Below are 20413 nucleotides of genomic sequence, written 5' to 3'. Positions count from 1 at the left end.
TTATTCAGTCAAGATTTGAAAAAGAATGGCAGAGAAAGATGACCTTTTCAAAGAATATTCTCTCAGCTTAGTTTCATATCTAAATTTGGGTTCCAGTCTTATGTCTGGAAATAGGAATAAAAACAACAACACTGAAAAAAAAAATCACCGTACTATCTACCTCTGATGTAGGCTTAAAATATAATTATATAAAATGGAGTCATTCTCACCTCACTTTCTTTGACCTACTTTAATCCTGACTAACATCCTCAATATCATTCCAATGCTTCATCCTTTCAGTAACTATGACTTTTTTTAACTGCATGGCTAAGGATAAAGTTTTACTCATGTAAGCAACCTGAACCTCCAGCATAATTTGTCCTGGTTTGTCTTTCATTCTGTGAAGTTGCGGATGCAGATGCTACTGTTAAAAATCTTGAGCAAGAAGCTGATCGATTAATAGATAAACTCAAGCCCATCAAGGAACTTCAGGATAATCTGAAAAAAAATATCTCTGAGATAAAGGAACTGATAAACCAGGCCCGGAAACAAGCCAATTCCGTAAGCTACTTTTTCTTTTTTCTCAGTATCATGCAGTTATTGGTGCTAATTGGTCAGTGTTATTCCCAATGGAATTACTTTATTCTATTAAACTTTTTCTATCTGGTCCTTTTCTCCTATCATGCAACTTTTAGCCCTATCATTCTAATAAGAAGTCATCAGGCATGGGATGAAAATAGGATAACCGAAATTATATTCAGAAATTCCATTTTATAATATTTTGTTGTATAATTCTATTTTATAGTATTTACAGAGTGTGCAAAAGGGTAACAAGGCAGGAGGAAAGACTCTCATTAATTATCTTTGAATACTGGAAGCATATAGCATCTGTAGATGTTTAGAAAACCAACTGGATTTAAATAATCATCATTAATTATTAACTTAGCCATCAAAGTGACACAACATTTTATGCACTTCTCTGGAGTAGTTCAGAACATAGACAGAAAAAGGCATATCAAAGCTTCTAGAGAAGCTTATTTTGATCAGGTTTAAGTAAGAAAGATCAATATTTAAATGTTCTAACAAAAATAGGTAGACGGATTACATAGCAAAACACACAAGACTTTTGGTGAATATTTTGCACAATCAGCATTTAATAAATATTTGTTGAATGAATGGATGAATGAACAAGTTAAGTTAATCTCACTAAAACTAAGAAATCAAATAAGTAGCAGGAAATAATTGAGATTAGACAATCAAAAAACAAACATTTATTAAGCATATTCTATATTCAAAACACTATGCTAGCACTGGGCATATAATGGACATATAACAACAAAAAAAATGGTTTCTTCCTTTTAGAAATATTCCATTATATGAAACAACATAGAATCATATCATTTGAAACTTACAGGGGACTTCCAAGGTGATCTAGTCTAATATAAATATGAAAGAATTCCTGGGTATAACAAACCCAAAAAGCTTCTGCTTGAAAGAACTCCTGATGTATTAGGTAGCACTTGAGCAGAGCTTAGAAGGGAACTAGACATTCTATGTCTATTCTATGAGGCAAAAGTTAGCTCAGAGTATGTATTACAACATATGCAAAGACATGGAAATAGGAAATGAGAGCTCTTGTGGGAGGGACAGCATGTCATAAGAGAAAAGACTTTGAAAGAATTTTGAAGTTTCAGAATATCATAAGGTCCCAAAATCTTAGAAATAATCTAATCCCATCCACTTATTTTATACATGTGAAAACTAAGGCCAAGGAATTAAATGAATTTTGTAATTTCACCAAAGTGGCAGAGCAGAGAATTAAAGTCAGGATCATTGTCTCCAAACCCAACACACTTTTAACTGATTCATTTAATGCAGTAAGAAATAAAAAGCTATTTTTAGAGTGCTAATGATGTAAATAGGTCCTTCCAAAATGTCTTGGTATTAAAAGGAAAAAAAATTAATTTGGGTAATAGACTTTCAAAAATGCAAATAGAAATATGAAATACTGAAATGATTTATCCCTTTCCTCAACTATGATTACATAATTACAAATTTTGAACATCCTTCCTTCCAGTTACTCATAAGAATTCATAAATCACTTATAAGATAGCTGCAAGAACTTTTTGGAGATGTTGCCCACTAGGCTTAGGACAAAGTAGCTAAATATTAAAACAAAACCATGACTGAATTGACCAGTGATCCAAATTTATTCCTTATCATCAAAAAAGAGAACAAAAATTTCATCAGGTTTAAATTGTCCATTTTAAATCTAATACTAACAAGTGGGTTCTCTCTTAAGTGTGTCCCTTGATTTTGAACAGCTTTGGATGTCCAAAATTAGCAAGGATGTCCAGATTATAACCCACCACTTAGTGTAGTATATACTGAATAATCTGTATATAGTAACCCAGAGCAAATTATCCGAGTGTCAGTATGTCTTCTTCCATTTGGCAAAGATGACAAACCTAAAAGTGGCCAAAGCAGTGGCTGTAAGATGAAAGAATTCACAACTGATGAAAAGGAAAATTTCTAGAAGACAAGAAAAAGGTGATGTTATAGTAGACAAAGACTGAGGAAGCAGCAGTAAGGACAGAGAAAAAGAAGATTATAGAGGAGAAAACATCAACATTTGTCAGCTAATTATGTATGTGAGACAAAGGATAACATGAGCAACAAACATTGCTCTTAAGTTGTGGCTTTTATTGAAAATCAAACATATTTACTGAGTACTTGCTATGTGCAAGTTATTGTATTAGTCACTGTGGCAGATAAAAAGATGTCCAAGATATGGCTTTACTATTTCACAATCCAATGGAGAAAATGAAAAATATAACTCTAAGTTCCTTAAGAGAATTACATAATACTTAGGGGAACAATCCAAATGCATTTAATATCTATGTGACCATATGCAGGCCACTTTACCTCTATGAGCCTCAGTTTCCTCATCTATAAAAGGAAGGAGTTGGACTCTATGACCTCCAAGAACCCTTCTAATTCCAAATTTACAATCCTATAAAGACTCATTATCAATATATCAATATATCATTATACTCACTCATTTTCTGAACTTTCCTTTTTCTTTCAAGGGTACCACCATCCTTCCACTCATTCAGGTTTACAATATTATTGTCATCCTTAATGTCTAATTCTCTTCTACCTCACATATCCAATCAGTTGCTATGTCTTTTCAGTTTTCCACATCTCTTTCTCATCTTCCCTTTCTTTCAACCCACATGGGTAATACTTTAATTCAGTTTCACATTGTCCCTTGTTTGGATGATTACAATAGCCTACTCATTGGTCTCTCTGATTCAAAGCTCTCCCCTCTCCAACTCACTATCCACAGAATTCTTAAAGTGATTTTCCTAAAATGAGGTCTGATCATGTCATCTCCCCTCCTCAAAAAAAAAACTTCAATGACAATCTGTTGCGTCTAGAATCAAATATGAACTGGCATTTCAGACCCTTCACATTCTGGCTCCAGCTTACTTTTTTGTCTTCTACATTATTCTCTTTCACATACTATGATCCAGTCAAATTGACCTTATTATTCTTCTTCATATACTACATTTCATCTTTTGTTACATTATTGTTGTTTTTATTAAGTTGTTCAGTTGTGCCCAACTCTTTGTGACTCCCACAGATCATACTCTTTCCACATATTAGCACTAACTGCCCTAAAGTGCGCTTCCTCCTTACGGTTGTCTCTTAGGATACCTGGCTTGCTTTAGTGTTCAGTTCTAACATGACATTTTATATTCTACTTTTCTCAAACAACCCAGTTTTCAACTTCTCATCCCAACCTAACTTGCATTTGTTATATATTCTGTTTATACCTATACAAGTTGCATATAAATATATATATACATATATATATATACATAATGTCTATAATATAGGTATATATATGAGCATATAGTATTTCAAATGTCAGAAAAAAGAGACATATAGAATATGATTTTCTTTTAAAAGATTAGAAGGTATATATACAGCTCCAAATATAATTTGTCCTTGCTAAAGATTATGTTTTGATATTTCATTAATTTGTATTATGTGACCTGGCTCTAATAAATTTGTTTTGCCCCAATAAATATTAGAGATGACAAAGAAGCTTAAGATGAATTTTTAAGTGATGTTCTTTTGGTTTGTTGATTTTCTTATGGAGTGTCTGATAATCTTTTAAAATAAATGATCTAGTTACTAAATGACAAATTACTGTAGAAATCCAATAGATGTTCTTTTGGCATCCTCAGTAACATCTAATTGAGTTCATCATGATTAACTGGTAAATAGCACAGTTATAAGAAATGCCTTGTAGATTCCTATTGATTGAAGGTTTTTGTTTTAGAAAGCTTACCAAAGAACCACAGTAAAATTATCTACAAGTTTCAGAACAGAATTTTGTAATAGGGAGAAGGGGGAAAAGAGAGGAGAAAGGGGGGGTGGTAAGGAATGGGAAGAGATTAGAAGATGGAAAGGAAGAAGGGAAGGGAGAAGGAAATAAAGAAGGAAACAAAGAGGGAAAGGGGGAGAAGGGTAGAGAGACATTTTTAAAAGGAGAGTAGAGGGAGGGGAAAGGAAAGCTAAAGAAAAAGGCTTCATTTATGAGAATTTGTTTAAGGAAGTTTCTCAAAAAGTAAAATTCATAAATGCCATACAGAATAAACCTGTCCAAGGTATATTATGAGACAAGTAGGTGGATAAATGGATAGAGTGCTAGGTCTGGAGTCAGGAAGACCTGAATTCAAACATGGCCTGAAATACTTATTAGCTGTGTGACCCTAGGCAAGTCAGTCTTGTAATGCTGATTGCCTCTGTTTCCTCCTTTGTAAAATGAGCTGGAGAAGGAAATGCCAAATCACCCTGGTAAAAGCAAAAATAAAGACTGGACTACTTTATATCATAAAGAGAAAATACAGGTGATAAGGAGAGGATGTCCGTAGTCACACAGTTAATATTGGAATGGGATTTAAACCCAGGTATCAACTAACTCCAACTCCTCTATGAGACTATTCCTCCCAGTCTTATGTCATCTAAAGATATAATAAGCCATGCCATATACATCTTCATTAAAGTAAATGATAAAAATGTTATAAACAGGGCCAAGGACAAATCCTGTGACAGGGTGACAACATCAATCACCCTTTTTAGTTTGCTCAATCACTTTCAAACACAGATAATTTTACAACCATCTAGCCTCCATCTTGTCTCTTTAATCCATTCTAACCTTTGGCTTAAAGAGTCATTTGCATGGGACCCTTTCCTTCTTGGTGGAGATTGATCATTCAATGCCCACATCTTCATGAGGGTTGGTGTTGTAAAAGTGAGAGTGAAGAGAGATTCAGGTTCACTGAGTTTCCAACTTTGAGAGAAAAGATGGGTAAGTCTAACCTCCCATCGGGTCTATGATGAGAGAGAAAGACTCTGGAAAGTGACTGACATGGCACAAGAGCTGGCAGGTCTGACATCTCTCTATCCACATCTTACTATACTAGAGATTTCAGACGTTAACCCTGAGTAAGAACTAAGATTCTTTCCCTTGGTTGATCTTAGTTATCTTACTCTTAATGAAACAGCTCATTTACTCTATATTATCTGATATACATATATATATAGATATAGATATATAATTACATGTACAATATATATATACATATATGTATATATAATACATACTTTCTCCAATTTCTATTTTGCTATCAACTTGGATAAATAAGTTTCTTTGCTATGTATGTTCCTGTAGAACTAGCCTCAGATTGAAAAGGGGAAAAGCCTTGGATAAAGAGCTCAGGAACTCCTTTCACATTTTGGAATAGTGACTAAGAACTGTAGAATTAATCTGAAAATCACACTATGTATTAATTATATTTATATGTGTTTATTAATTATAAGAAATATATGTATATACATAATATTTAAGGGGTCAGATAAGTATTTATTTATAACATTTATTCAGTTGTGAATCGTCCAACTTCTCAGTATTTCTCACAATAGCCTGTTTCTTCCCACTGCCTCTGCCTCTTAGCTGAACTTCTTTTTTGTTTGTTTGGTTTTAGTTTTTTTGCTGAGGTAATTGGGTTAAATGACTTGCCCAGGTCACACAGCTAGGAAGTGTTAAGTGTCTGAGACCAGATTTGAACTCAGGTCCTCCTAACTTCAGGGCTGATGCTCTTTCCACTGTGCCACCCAGCTGCCCCCTGAACTTCAGTGACTGCCTGACTAGTCATCCTACCTCCATTTTTTTCACCTTTCTATCTTTCAAATTGCTTCTACCTCTGAACCTCTCACTTCCAGCATTAGGACCTCTATCTCTGATTGGATAATTCCTCCCAGTACCTTCATTTTAAGGAAAATATTCAGGCAAGCTATATCTGCATTCCTTTCCAGATTATTCTCCTAACTCTTGATTTCCCCTACTATTTCTCTATATGGGTAACTATGAACATATATTTCAACTTTGTTATCTTCCCTCATTTGATTCTAAGTTCCTTGAGCACAGGAAATGCCTTTCTTTATGCTTATATTTGTATTTTTAGTATTTAGCACAGTGCCTGGCACATAATAAGCACTAAATAAATGTTTGTTGACTTGACACAATAATCTCTGTATAATCACGGGCCTGATTATTAGGAAAACCTCATCATTCCACAAGATCTCATCGACCTTGGTACTCCACCTCTGATTCAAAGAGGGAGATTTTGTTTCATAGGTGAGCCATGAACTCTAAAACCTCCACTTAGATGGGGAGTTTAGTTCAAAGCATCTCATTTGTCACTTCTTTTGACTTCTCTACCATGTTTCCCCAACTCTACCCACCCATCCCTATTCTCTTTTCAATTTCTTTTTATGTTGTCTTCCTATTTTAGATTCTAAGTTCCTTGAGGTCAGGGAATGGAGTTCTTTTTAAATACTGTATCCTCAGCACTTCCTATAGTACTTGACATATAGTAGGTGCTTAATGAACATTTGATTATAACTATGACAGACAGATCATGACTATGACCAAGCTACCTTGTACCCACCAAAGGGAGAAAAAATTAGAAAGCAAGCAAACTGAAATAGGAAGCCTTGGCACAAAAGGATACTTGTATATTCTATTCAAAAAGCATGTTACTTCTTTAAAAATCTACAATAACTTTCCACTGCCTATTGAATAAAATATAAATTCCTTAATCTGGAATACAAAAACTTTTATGATCTGTATCCAACTTATTTTTCTAATACTTATTAATATACATACAATTACTCCTCTTCATACTTTGTATGTTTCTGCTAAATAAGATTCTTTTCTCTTCCTCAATCTTGTCTTCCCTGTCCCTTTATCTGCCTCTGTGCATGCTACCCCCCTCATTTTTTTTGCTCTACATCTTCATTTATGGAAATGTTTATCTTCCTTAAGGTTCTAGCTCAGGTACAATTTCTTCTATGAAGTCCTGCTGACTTTAGGTGATCTCTTTGGGAATCTCATGTACTCTAATGCAATCATCCTATTAAATGTACAATATGCTGCAATAGTGATATTTGTGTCTGTTTTGTCCCCATGATGTATTGTAAGGTTTTTGAGAGAAACAGTTCTATCTTGTTTCATCTTTGTATTCCTAGCTCTATTCTAGCATAGTTCACTATAATTCAATTCAATTCAATACAGCAAAGCTTCATTGAGCCCATTAGGTGGTAAACACTGTGCCAGGGCACAGAAAAAAACAAAGACAACTATGAACCAGTTCCCACATTCAAAGAGTTTACCTTCTCCTGAGGGTTACCATATACTAGATCAGCCCATTTTTTAAAAAAAGTGTGAAGTAATTGAAAGATAATCTCAAGGAACAGAATACTAATAACTAGGGAAATCAGAAAAGATATCCTCAAGAAAGCAATAATTTGAAAAAAACTGGGGATTTGTATGAAGTAGAAATGAAAGGGAGAGAATATTTCAGGTATGGTAGACAGCCTGTGAAAAGATAGAGAAGCAAGAGAAAATATTATATAAGGATAATGTAAGGAAAATATCAATGAAGCTAGTTTTGAAACATAGGTGTGAAAGGGTTCAGTTAGTTCAGAAAAGTAAATTGGAGCCAGATTATAAAGATTTAAATACCCAACAATACAGGCTAAACCTAGAAGTCTCAGGGAGCTACTGGGGTTTTTTGAGAAGGGAAGGAGTACTGTATGTGCTTTAAGAATATCATTTTGTCAGTTGTGGTTCATGATAACAGATTAGCGATTATTAATCGCCATAAACTCTCTATTGAAAATTTTTGTCTTTTTTTCCATTCTGAAATTATTCCCTTTGGTTCTGAAAGCAAAAACCACTCTCTGTTATCCATTACTATTTCCTGTCACTTCAAGCAGTAGTCCTATCTCTTCCTTAATATTTCTCTTGTCCTGAATCAAAGTTAAAAAACAAACAACTTTGATACTTTCCTTGCGTTTATGGATGTCCCAGCTAATTCTTAGATTTAACATTTTTGACACTAATCTTAGAGGACTATATCACTTATCTTCCCTAGCTTCAACGTTCCACATAAGTATGTGTGTTTTAAACTCAGGTATCAATGAGGTCTTCTGTCACTGTATTAGTATTTTTAGACTGTACTCCCTTTTCATCCTCTTTGTAGTGTAAATTAAGTATCAAAGCATTGGTGTAGAACTTTCTCCTAACTGGTAGAAATCCATTTCACCTCTCTGGCTAAGAGGCAGGGCAAAGTCAGTAAGAATAAAGAGAATTCCTCAGTAATCTCCACCCAGGAGAGAGTCCTATCCCAAGGAGCCTTAGAAATGGGAGTACATCTCCATTTACATTATCAGTTTTCCATTGTTCTTGAGATAACTTGACTTCACTCTATGATTACATATAATAATTCATAAAAATACAATATTATAATAATATATGATGATATATAATAAAATAATAATTGTATATATGGTATATCAAAGATTACTTAGAATTTTCCCAGAGCTAGCAGCAATGGCATTTTGTTTGTGTTTGTCTTTTAACCTGTGTAATCTCCCCTTGATTTAGAAGATTTCTCAAAATCTGAACAATATTTTAACTTCTTATCCCAAAATTTCTATAATTTCATTATGATTTTACCTATTTCTATGCCTAAACTAACTAATCTATAATTTTACTTGTGATTGAAATTAGAATGTTACTTGAATGTAATTGAAAACTAATAGGAACCTTTTTCACTCTTCCTATGGGGCCTTCCTTCTTAATACTCTAGAGTCATTTGAAAGCTATTGATCAAATGAAATCTTTTTTTTCTTTAGCAATAGATGTTGCTAATTACATTAGTGATTGCAACTGGAAATGATTCCTTAAAGGCATTTACAAAGATGTTAGTTTAGTTTCACTTTCATTTCTTGGCAACTTCATGATAAGGGGCCATTTTGCTCTAAAAGTTTCTGTGTTCCTAACACAAAGATTAATATACTTATTGTTGAGCATCTAGAACAAAATCTATTCAGCTCTTTTCAATTTTAATAATACAGGAAAGAAGAGAGGGCAATTTTCCTTTTTTTAATTCACAAATAGCAATTTGTTACTTGATTTTAAGTAATTTTAAAAATTCATGAATTTCAAAGGTACTTTTTGAAAGTCATTTGACAGAAAATTTTGCCAGAGCTAAAGATATATTAAAATGAGCCCAAAATTACTGCATTTTGGAAATTAGTGAATTAGAAATTATCAATTATTTTCCTTCCTGGTTGGTGATAATAGAAAAAAGGTAGAAGAAAGGAAGATGAATATAAGATTATGCCATTTATATGTTTCAGAAAAACAGTAGTACCCAACTTAAAAGATAAGAAATTACGGAAAGTTCTTTGTCCCTATCTGTGTGGGAAAAACACTTCAGTGTTCTCGTTAATGAACATAATGTCTTGTGCATGTGGGTACTTAATAATATTATTTGATGATAGGAAAAAACTTCAAAGAAAAAAAATGATGACTTTTGTGGTTGTTTGGAATCTACTTCAAACTTTCTAAGAGGTTTAGTCTCAGTTCTTTGTACCTTGTTTTTCTTGAAGATCAAAGTCTCTGTGTCTTCTGGAGGTGACTGCATTCGAACATACAGGCCAGAAATCAAGAAAGGAAGCTACAATAACATCATCGTCAATGTGAAGACAGCTGTGGCTGATAATCTCCTTTTTTATCTTGGCAGTGCCAAGTTTGTAAGTATGATTTGCCCCTTCTTTTTAGCTAATTCAGTTAAATCCATACACCATGTATATGTGTAGTCAGTTGCTTATTTTGATTGATTACAAACCTATAACATGGCAATAATTGATTTCCACTTACTCTCCCCACTCCATATGAAAACAGAATATTCCTACCAGTACCTTGAAATATCTTATCAAGTTAGAGTTATGCAAATAAATATCAAGCAGAAAATTGTTGTGTATATTATTTATATCCTTTGCATTTCTTATATGCATTTTTATAGAACAATTTCAAATCCAACTCTTTGAAGACAAATTGGTATTGAACATTTTTTCAGTTGTGAAAAATAAGAACTGTACTTTTTCATCAATGAAATAAAACAATATAGAAACGAAATAGTAGCAATAATAGTAGAGACTGGAACTATGAGTTCATTGGCATAGGACAAAGCTAGATATGGGAATTCCTCCTTTGAATTCAAGTTAGCTCCTATTCCCTATATCTTGAAGTCTTAGAAAATTGCCTTCAGGATGCTGAAAAGTTAGACAATTTGCTCAAGGTCAGTCATTATGTGTCACAAATAGAGCTTGTTACTATTTCCATTCTAATAAAGAAGAAACTAAAGCCCATAGGGATGAAACAGTCTAGTAGCATTCAGACCTATATCTTTTGATACAAAGTCCAATGCTCATTAATTTGTCCCATAAAAAAAAAAAAACAATCTTGACAATTTCCTTCTGGCCACCACGTGAATATTTGCCTTGTTTTCCACTCTTTGGAATTGATTGCATGACATGAGAGATGTTGGCAAAAGACCATCCAGCATGGCATGTCCACATCAAAGTAGGCACTGTTCTGTATGAATAAAGAAAAATTGAAGTAGCTCAAAAGAAATGTGAGATGCCCAAATTTAAAGAATCTACCCCAGATGTTCACATAGACTATTTGTGTCTGGCTTATGATAGAGCATTTTAAGCTTAAATTGGTCTGATCAGCCATAGTCAAACATACTGTAATTTGACTCTAACATAATGATGTCATTTTGGTCATTTTCAAGAATGAAGGACAACAAACAAAAAACCAACAGCTAAAATGAAATTTAAATGGTCAATATTTGTGTTTACTAATTTCATAGTAATGAAATCTTTCCCAGTGATATTTCCAATATTTGAACAAATCATCCCTCAAGTTGAAATGGCAAAAACTTGCTCTACATCGGGCTGTCCAATTAAATTGAAGTTGAAAACTTACAATGATCTCTTTGGCCCATTTCTCTTATTCAAAGATCTAGTATCAATCAGAACTTTCATCAGCCAAGGAATGACATGAACCATAACTTCTGTTTTAAGCCAAAAAAATTTTTTTTAGTTCCTGCCATATTGCCCTGTTTCTTAACCCTCAAAGGACCAGACTACTTTATACAAGTATTTCATAGTGCATTATTTTTCTTATTCTGCTTGTCTACATTAGACTGATTTTCTGGCCATAGAAATGCGAAAGGGGAAAGTGAGTTTCCTCTGGGATGTTGGTTCTGGAGTTGGACGAGTTGAATATCCAGATTTGACAATCGATGACTCCTCCTGGTACCGCATTGAAGCATCGAGGTAATCAACCAGAGTAATAAAAACCATCATCATTGAGTTTGACAACATTTTGAAACTATCATAAAATTAACACATAAATAATTAAATCAGTTTCATAATAAGGGTTGCTAGATGTGTTAGGATATACAAATTCTCTTTTATTTAAAAAAAAAATCTATATAAAGTCTAAAAAAACATACTCCTATATTATAGGATATGCATATACATGTTTATATGCCTCCTATAAAGACCACTTTAATGCCATTTTGTGGCATGAACATGACCCCTGAGTTCTCTAATGATATGTTAACAGAAGGAAAGCTCTTTAAAGTTTTTCCAAGGTAGAAAAGTGTGAGCCACAGACATCTTTCATCCAAGGACTAATCTAGATAAAATTGAGAAGGCTTATTTCCAGAACATTGTTCATTATACATATTTTTGGCCACAATAATATATGTATATCTTCTATTAAGATCTAGATAGATTATGTTATCAGGAAGTGGGAGAACAGTGAAGAAAACATAGATTCTTAAAAAGCACGTGTATGTATATGCTTATATATAGAGATGTTATACATATATGTGTATATGTAATGAAGTACACATACATGTGTTTATTTATTATATATTTATGGAAATAGAGCTGTGTATATATGCATGTTTATATGCACATACATGTGTGATTTTTATGCATGTATGTTTGTGTATGCATGTATATATACACATATGTTATATAAGTATAGGTATAGGTGTATGTTGATAGAAAAAACTAATATCATTTATTGAATTTTTATTTTTCAAAGAAACAAACTTTCATTTTCTGAAGTCCTATTTCAGTAAATTTAAAACAAAGATATAATCAAGAAATTTTGGAAGTGAATATTGAATATGGAGCATCATTCAGGGTATGCTCATTGTAGGAAATGAAAGAAGAAATGGTAGAAACCAGGACCCATTAGCATGAACAAAAGGAACAGTACATCAGGAAGCTCTCAACTAGAATGTAAAGCAGCTAGAAAATAGCTTTCATTTGACAAATGGTAAATCCATCAACTAATTGCTGCTGTTATTTATCATTACTCACCAGCAGGCCCAGGGTTGAGGAGAACACTAAGATGATTGTGTTTCCTGCTTGTTTTATATAGTCATAACATCCAAAGGAGATCAGATTCTTGGTTTTAAATTCAGATTTGGGGAAATAAGGAATATTTGAAAGCTAAGAAACCTGAAGTGATTATCTTTTAGGTATTGAGACATGACATTGACAAATATCTCTCTATTTTGTACACTTATTTCATGAACTGTGTCTTGAAAGCATGTATATTATTTTCTCTGATTTCTTTCCCTTTGCTTCTGAAGAACTGGGAGGAATGGAACTATTTCTGTTAGAGCACTGGATGGACCGAAAGCCAGCATCATACCAAGCACATACAATTCAATCTCTCCCCCGGGCTACACAATTCTAGATGTGGATGCAAATGCAATGCTCTTTGTTGGTGGTTTAACTGGGAAATTAAAGGTAAAAGATTTCCTTCCTGCTTATATATGATGATCTTTATAAACTGATGAATTTCTATTAACTAGTTTAGGGAAAAGACATTTAAAAACAAACTTTCTAAAGTTGTCAGTTTTCAACTTCACTTTTTTGGTTTTTTTTCTTTTTTATGAAAATATGACTCCCATTTGAACAGTATTTTTTTCAAGCTGAATATAAAATCTTCATGAATTGTTTTTTTTCCCCAGAAAGGAAATACCTATCTATGTTGTGACAATTGTTTCCCTCTGATATGATGCAAATTTCTTGACATTTTCATTTTATCTCTTTTCACAAGTCTTCTCAGAGGTGGATATTGTTTTTTTTTTAATTTAAACACAACCTCATTTTAAATATCCCATTATAACTTAACTCTTATGTAGAATATGACGTGATATGAAATTCATACTCAGTACTAATTAAAAGATTGATGACTGCCTTGGGAAATATCTCAAGAGCCATAAGCTTTCAGATCATGTTCTGCCTCTGAAAAATTTTAAGTTGAACTTTTCCTCATTCTTAGTAGGTAATGCTCTTAATATGCATAATTGCTTCATGGCAGGTACTTGTGCATTACCAAGTATTTGAATTTTAAAGGGATTTAATGTTGTTGAAATGAAATGAGGTGTTTGTGAAAAGACCTGTGGGTGAGACAGAAGAGCACAGTTGAATAGAATGGATTAATCCTGAGCTTGTAGGAGATATCTAGGGAGATGATTTGTCAGGAAGATTGAAAAGCCTTGGTGACCCCAAATTTTAATCTGACAGTTGCAAAGAAAGTCTTAGTTAGTTCCCATGAGGACTCAACCCTGACCTTTAGGCAGAGGGAGATTACAAAAGGGATTTTTAAATTTTATTTTATAGATGAGGTAGGACTACAAAATAAGAATATCAATTATACAAGCCACATGATGAAATCACACTATAGGACACTGGTAATCCATTCTCCACCCTCACATAAACTGTTTTTCTCCTCAGGGATATGCTTATTAGCAAAGGGAATTAACCAATAATCTTTAAAAACTCCTTATGAGCAAACTTTTTAAGCACTAGTCTCTTCCAGTGTTTATTAGAGCTACTCACCAGTATCTAAATAAATCTGTTGGGAGAAGTGCAAAAAGGAGGAGAAAAAGCAAAAAACAAAGTTAACCCACTCTGTAGGAAAATCAGTATCTGTGTATGTGGAATAAACCTCTGCTTGAGGTGGGAAAAAATGATTGTATGAAGTACTGCTGCTGTTCAATCATTTCAAATTCTTCATGACCCCATTTGGAGTTTTCGTGGTAAAGACTCTGGAGTGTTTTGTCATTCTCTTCTCCAGCTCATTTTATAGATAAAGAACTGAGGCAAACATGGAAAAATGCTTAGGATCACACAACTGATAAGTGTCTGAAGCTGGATTTGAACTAACGAAGTTTTCCTAATTCCAAGTCTAGTGCTCTATCATATTTCTACTTTAATTTTCATTCTACCTCTTTATTCATCATCTCTTTAACTATAGAATCAACCCAGTTCAACAAATATCTTTTAAGAACCTACTATTGACAGGTATTCTAACTCCTGTATCTACAAAAACATGAGGATTAGAGATTCCAAAGTATCTTTGGTTTGATCACTCTATTTTGGAGATAGGTCATATTGATGAATCTGACCAAAAAATATGTTTATTTTTAAGCATTGTGATCACAGATCTGCCCAGCATGGTGTGCCCTTATCAGAGAAAATGATGTGCTCTATAAGTAAAGCAGATTTGAATTAGCCCAAAAGAAACGTGAAATGTGCAGAATTAGAGAAGCTAGCTCAAATGTTCATATGGACAATTTGTGTCTGACCTGCGGCAGAGCACCTTGAGCTCCTATGAGTCTCTTCATATTACAGTCACAGTCAGACACAGTCAGTTTTAACATAGTGAGATCATTTTGATCCTTTTCAAGAACAAAGGACAACCACCAATGGATCACAGTTTGAACTAATTTCTAACAAATGTTTTGTTCCCTATGTGCAGAAGGCTGATGCTGTACGAGTCATTACCTTCACTGGATGTATGGGTGAAACATACTTCGACAGCAAACCTATAGGGTTGTGGAATTTCCGAGACATAGAAGGAGACTGTAAAGGATGCACAGTCAGGTTAGTTATGGATTTACTTGTCTTCATCTAATCCTTTATGTCCTAATGATCTCGGTTTTAGTTTGTGGTATTCTGCTATTATAGGTGAAGCGTCAAATGATCATGTAATTTCTGTTCTATTCATTTTATTCATCATAAAGATTGAGGCACTCTCATATTCCTGGAAGATTATGCAAAAGTAGCCAAGGAAGATGAGTATAAAGGATTGAGAAAGAAGAGTAGCTAAGGGGGATACTTATTAAGGAAGAAAAGATAGTCAGGATCTCGGGATCTAGAACCATGGAAAAAATAAAACAAATGTTCACATGTTGAACAAAGTATTTTAAAACAAAACCTACAAAATAAATCTAGGACATTTAATTAGACATAAATTTCCTGAGGGCAGGGACCAAATCTTCTAATTTCACTGTGGTCTTGATCTTAATACTTCTGTCACAAGCATAACCATGGCTATAAGTCACTTGACTTCATGGTTTCACAGATCATTGTCTGAGACTATAAATTGCTGAGTGGTATTAGATTTACTTTGGTGAAGAATTTCTTTTCTTTTTTCTTTTTCTTTTGCACATGAAATTCCAAATCTATTATGTACAACTTACTATTCCTTTTATATTTATAATAAAATTTTCATTTAATTTTTTTATCTGGAATTCCTAAACCAAATCCTGATTTGTAGCATTTGCTATTTTCAAATGTGTTCACAGTGAAAATCTAACAAGAGTTCTCCCCAGTCAGTTGTGAATCTGGTGAAAGCATGATTTAGGTTCATCTCAAACACCTTTACAAGATTGTAAAATACTTAGCACAATATCTGGCATATTATAGGTAGGTTCCCCTTTCATATCAGATAATTCTAGAAATTCCTCTTGGATGAGAGAGATAAACATGAAAAAATAAATTATAAACAAGATAGAACAAAGGGAATAAATGAATTTATCCTAGTTGGAGTGGAGCTATGGTTCTTTTTTTCTTAAAGAAATTAAGAAAGTATCAAGGACAAGATATATTGGTTATGATCTTTAATAAAAACAGTTTCTATACTATGGAAAAATGTAAAGAAAGAAATAATAGCTTAGGAAACTATTAATGGATAATAACAGATACATAGAAATATACAGATTAATCTTTGTAAATCACATATATAAGGAACTGTTAAAAATATACAAAGCTAATATCAAATCTACAATGGATAAATTTTCAAACTATGAAATGAAAACTTTCAACAGATCATTATTAATCAATACAAATTATTAACGATGAGGTTTAACCTCACTAATAATCAACAGATGCAAATCACAGCAACTTTGAGGCATTTTCTTAATCCATCAAATTAATAAAAATAATTAAAAACAATGCAACTCAGTGCCAGTAGGGTTAAGTCAAATTAGCAAATAATAATCATTTAATATGTGCCAACCACTGTGCTAAAGGCTGGGTTACAAAGCAAGGCAAAAATCTAGTGCCTGTCCTGAAGGAACTCATCAATGCAATGATTAACTTAGTCATGAAGACTGGGTATGAAACATACCACTTGCCTCCTGCCTGAGAGGTAATGAACTTGAAATGCAGAAAGAGATATGTTTATATATGGCTAATGTGGGAAATTGTTTTGCTGGACTATTCATGTTTATGATGAAAATTTTATGAAGAATTTTGTTATTGTTGTTATTCAGGATAATAGTAATGAGAAGGATAAATTATAAAAGCATTCAAAAAAGTAAATTTATTATATGTATCAATGATGCTTTACATATACATATATATATATATATATAGTAATGGTGTAATGATGACAGCAACAGCATAAAAAATTTATTTTTTCAAAGATTTTCATAACAGCATTATTTGTCATTCCAAACAACAATAATGGCCAAAAGAACTAAATATTCCAAATAGTTGATTAAGTTATAATGCATATAATGCAACTAATGCATCATAGATCAATAAGTATAACAAATTAAAAGAAATATAGAAAGACTTTATGAAATAATGCAAAATGGAAAAAAGCAGATTAAAAAAAAAAAAAGACTTTACAATAACTATGACCACAAAAGAGGAAGAGCTTATGGGAATGAATGACAAATGGAGAATTCTGGTGGCTAAAATGTAATGGGAAATAGTCAACAGAGTGCTCAATCTGACCTGAGTTCAAATCCTGTCTCTACCACTTAATTACTCATAGTGTGACTGATTCAGTCACTTTGCCTTTCTTCTCCTCATTTTGTTAATTTCTAAAATGAAGAAGTTGGTTTAGATGACTTCTAAGATTCATTAAATACTATAAAGGAATCACTGAAAAATTACATTTCTTTCACTAAAATTCAAGTAATCAAATGGAAACAGTTGCAAAGCAACCAAATTTCCAGTTGCATTAATGTTTCTCTACTGTTAATAGAAAGCAAATCTAATTGTTTGAATAAATGTTAATATTATTTATTATAAATCATTACAAAATTATTTTAATTATTATAAATTTATTATAAATCATTTAATTAATATTTATGTGTAGATATATACAATTTCTTCCTACAAGGAAGGATTTCTTCTTATAAGTACATTAGAATATATCAATAGAAACTAAATAATAGAAGAGTTGAAGAATAATAAAATCATCACTATAAAATTTTGAAAAATTAAGGAGCAATCAATAACCTTGACTATTATTTCCAGGTCAAAGCACACATACATACTGCCATGACCTGTGTCAACCAAAAATCATACTGTTGGTGAGTGAGTCTAGCTACAAGGCAACTAGAACTATAAAAATAAAAATTCATTTAAAATATTCTAATAAGGATAAATAATTGTTAAGAGAAGTATATATAGATATATTTACAAAGATTGTTATTATTTTCTTTTAATCCCAAGGCCATAAATTTAAATTTGACTAATCTATAGTTGATCCAAAGCAATCATACATCAGTTGAAATTTAATGGATCCAAATCTCTCTGTGCAGATGTGCCATGTCAAAATCACCTTTTATGGATTTTACTCTTGAGACTCTCCTCAATCCTTCATGAGTTATATAATCATAGAATTTAGATCTGGAAGGACTGGTGGCCAACATCATCTAATCCAACCCTAAAATTTACATACTAACAAACTGAACCGGGAAGAGCCTACATCCACTTGTCCATTTCACATAATTATAGGGACAAAAGCAATACTAGAAACCAGGTCTTTTGACTCCCAAACTAGGCATCTCTCCACTATAGGTTGAGTATGAATGGACAAAGCATATAGAGTATTGTTGCTCCATAGTTTTGTAGAGGAAATGTAGAGGAAATTCATGATGTCCATTTTGTTTATATAGCTATCCTTTTTGTGACAATATCACAGTGGTTTGATATCTTCAGAGAACAGACAGGGAATCTTAACCTGGAGCATGTGAACTTAATTTTTAAGTGATGTTATTAGACTTAATAACTTAATAACCTCTTCTAGGAGGTCAAATTCTAATAGGGGAAGCAAATAAGAAAATAACTAAGTACATGCAAGATCTATAACTTGGATCTTAACCCAGGGTGTGTGAACTTATTTTTTTAAATAAGTGAGGTTATTAGACTTAATAACTTAATTATCTCCTCAAGGAGCTCTAATGCTAATGTTGGAAACAAATAAGAAAATAACTAAGTAAATGTAAGATCTATGCAGAGTAAATGGAAGGTAATCTCAAAGGAAAAGACATTAACAGCTGGATATCCTGAAACAAAGTTGGATTTAAGGTTTGTTTTTTTTTTTTCATAAAGAAATTGAAGAATTCAGGAGGCAGATAAAAGAATGTAGAATTTTCAACAAAGGGGGACAGTCTAGTACAAAGACAAAGAGACTGGAAATGGAGGGTCATGTGTGAGGAAGAGCAAGGTCAATATTGCTAGTTTGCTCACCTGAGTAAAATGTAAATAGACTTAAAAGATAGGAAGAGTGAAATCATGAAGAGCTTTAAATAATAAAAAGAAAAGCTTATATTTGATCCTAGAGATAATACAAAACCACTAGAATTTATTAAATGACATAGTTGGACCTATGCTTTTTGAAAAGCATTTTGGCAGTTGAGTAGAGGAGAGATTGGAGTAGGGAGAGACATGAAGAGACCATTTAAAGGTTATTGCAATAATCCTAAGAAGAGGTGATGAAGACCTATACTAGGTTATGAGAATGAAGAGGGAACAGATGTGAGAAATGTGGTTGAGGTGGAATCAACAAAATTTGAAAACTTATCAGATTTGTTAGGTAAATGAAATGAGTATTCAAAGATGACATCAAATTCATGAGCTTAGGTGCCTGGGAAGATGGTGGTGCCCTCAACATCATTAAGAAAATTTATAAAAATGGTCAGTTTGGAGGGAAATAAATGAGTGCTGTTTTGATCATTTTAAATTTGAGAGATTCAAACAAGACATCCAATTTGAAATATTTAAAAGGTACATGATATTGTAGAGCTGTAGCTCAGGAAAAAAATAGGATTACCTAGAGAGAGATCTGGGAATCATCTTATGGTAATTGAACCTATATGAGCTAAAGTGATTCCCAAGTAAGAAAATGCAGAGAGAATAAGAGAAGATGGATTGTGTCAGAGCCTTGGCTACTATCCCAGTTACTGCATGACATATAGATGGTGAATCAGCAGAGGAAGGAATGGCCAGCGAGTGAGGACAACTAGGAGAGAGTTATATCATAAAAAAAAAAAAAAACAGACTAAATAGTGGTTCCAAGAGAAGAGCAATGTTTAATAAGGATTTTGAAAATATCATTAAATATTACAATTAAGGATTATTGATAACTTTGGAAAGATTAGTTTCAATTGAGTAACAAAGGTGGAAGCTATTATCACAATGGGTTAAGAAGAGAATGGGAGGAAAAGAAATGGAAAAACTGATTGTAGATAATTGTTAAGTTTCAAAAGAGATTGGCCAAGTAACCCACAATGGGGGAGGGGGGAATGAAATATATTGCCTAAATTATTACTTTTATTTGGATGGGCAGATCATTGACAGTGTGTATATGTATGTGTGTATT

At 32.8% G+C, this 20413-nt stretch overlaps 1 protein-coding gene across 1 annotated transcript in view; it reads left to right on the top strand.

Moving 5' to 3' along the window:
• Positions 1 to 20413, top strand: part of LAMA2 (laminin subunit alpha 2) — a 784999-nt gene that overhangs the window by 709192 nt on the left and 55394 nt on the right. Inside the window, exons 44-48 of the mRNA XM_074309868.1 lie at positions 386 to 540; positions 10015 to 10158; positions 11618 to 11751; positions 13089 to 13248; positions 15269 to 15393. Of these exons, the coding sequence (XP_074165969.1) occupies positions 386 to 540; positions 10015 to 10158; positions 11618 to 11751; positions 13089 to 13248; positions 15269 to 15393 (718 nt within the window). The remainder of the gene's footprint in view (positions 1 to 385; positions 541 to 10014; positions 10159 to 11617; positions 11752 to 13088; positions 13249 to 15268; positions 15394 to 20413) is intronic.

This window comes from Sminthopsis crassicaudata, chromosome 4 (genome assembly GCF_048593235.1).
Source record: "Sminthopsis crassicaudata isolate SCR6 chromosome 4, ASM4859323v1, whole genome shotgun sequence".
NCBI classification, from domain to species: domain Eukaryota; kingdom Metazoa; phylum Chordata; class Mammalia; order Dasyuromorphia; family Dasyuridae; genus Sminthopsis; species Sminthopsis crassicaudata.
The sequence above is the reverse complement of the archived record's forward strand: the minus strand, read 5'-3'. Positions and strand labels throughout refer to the sequence as shown.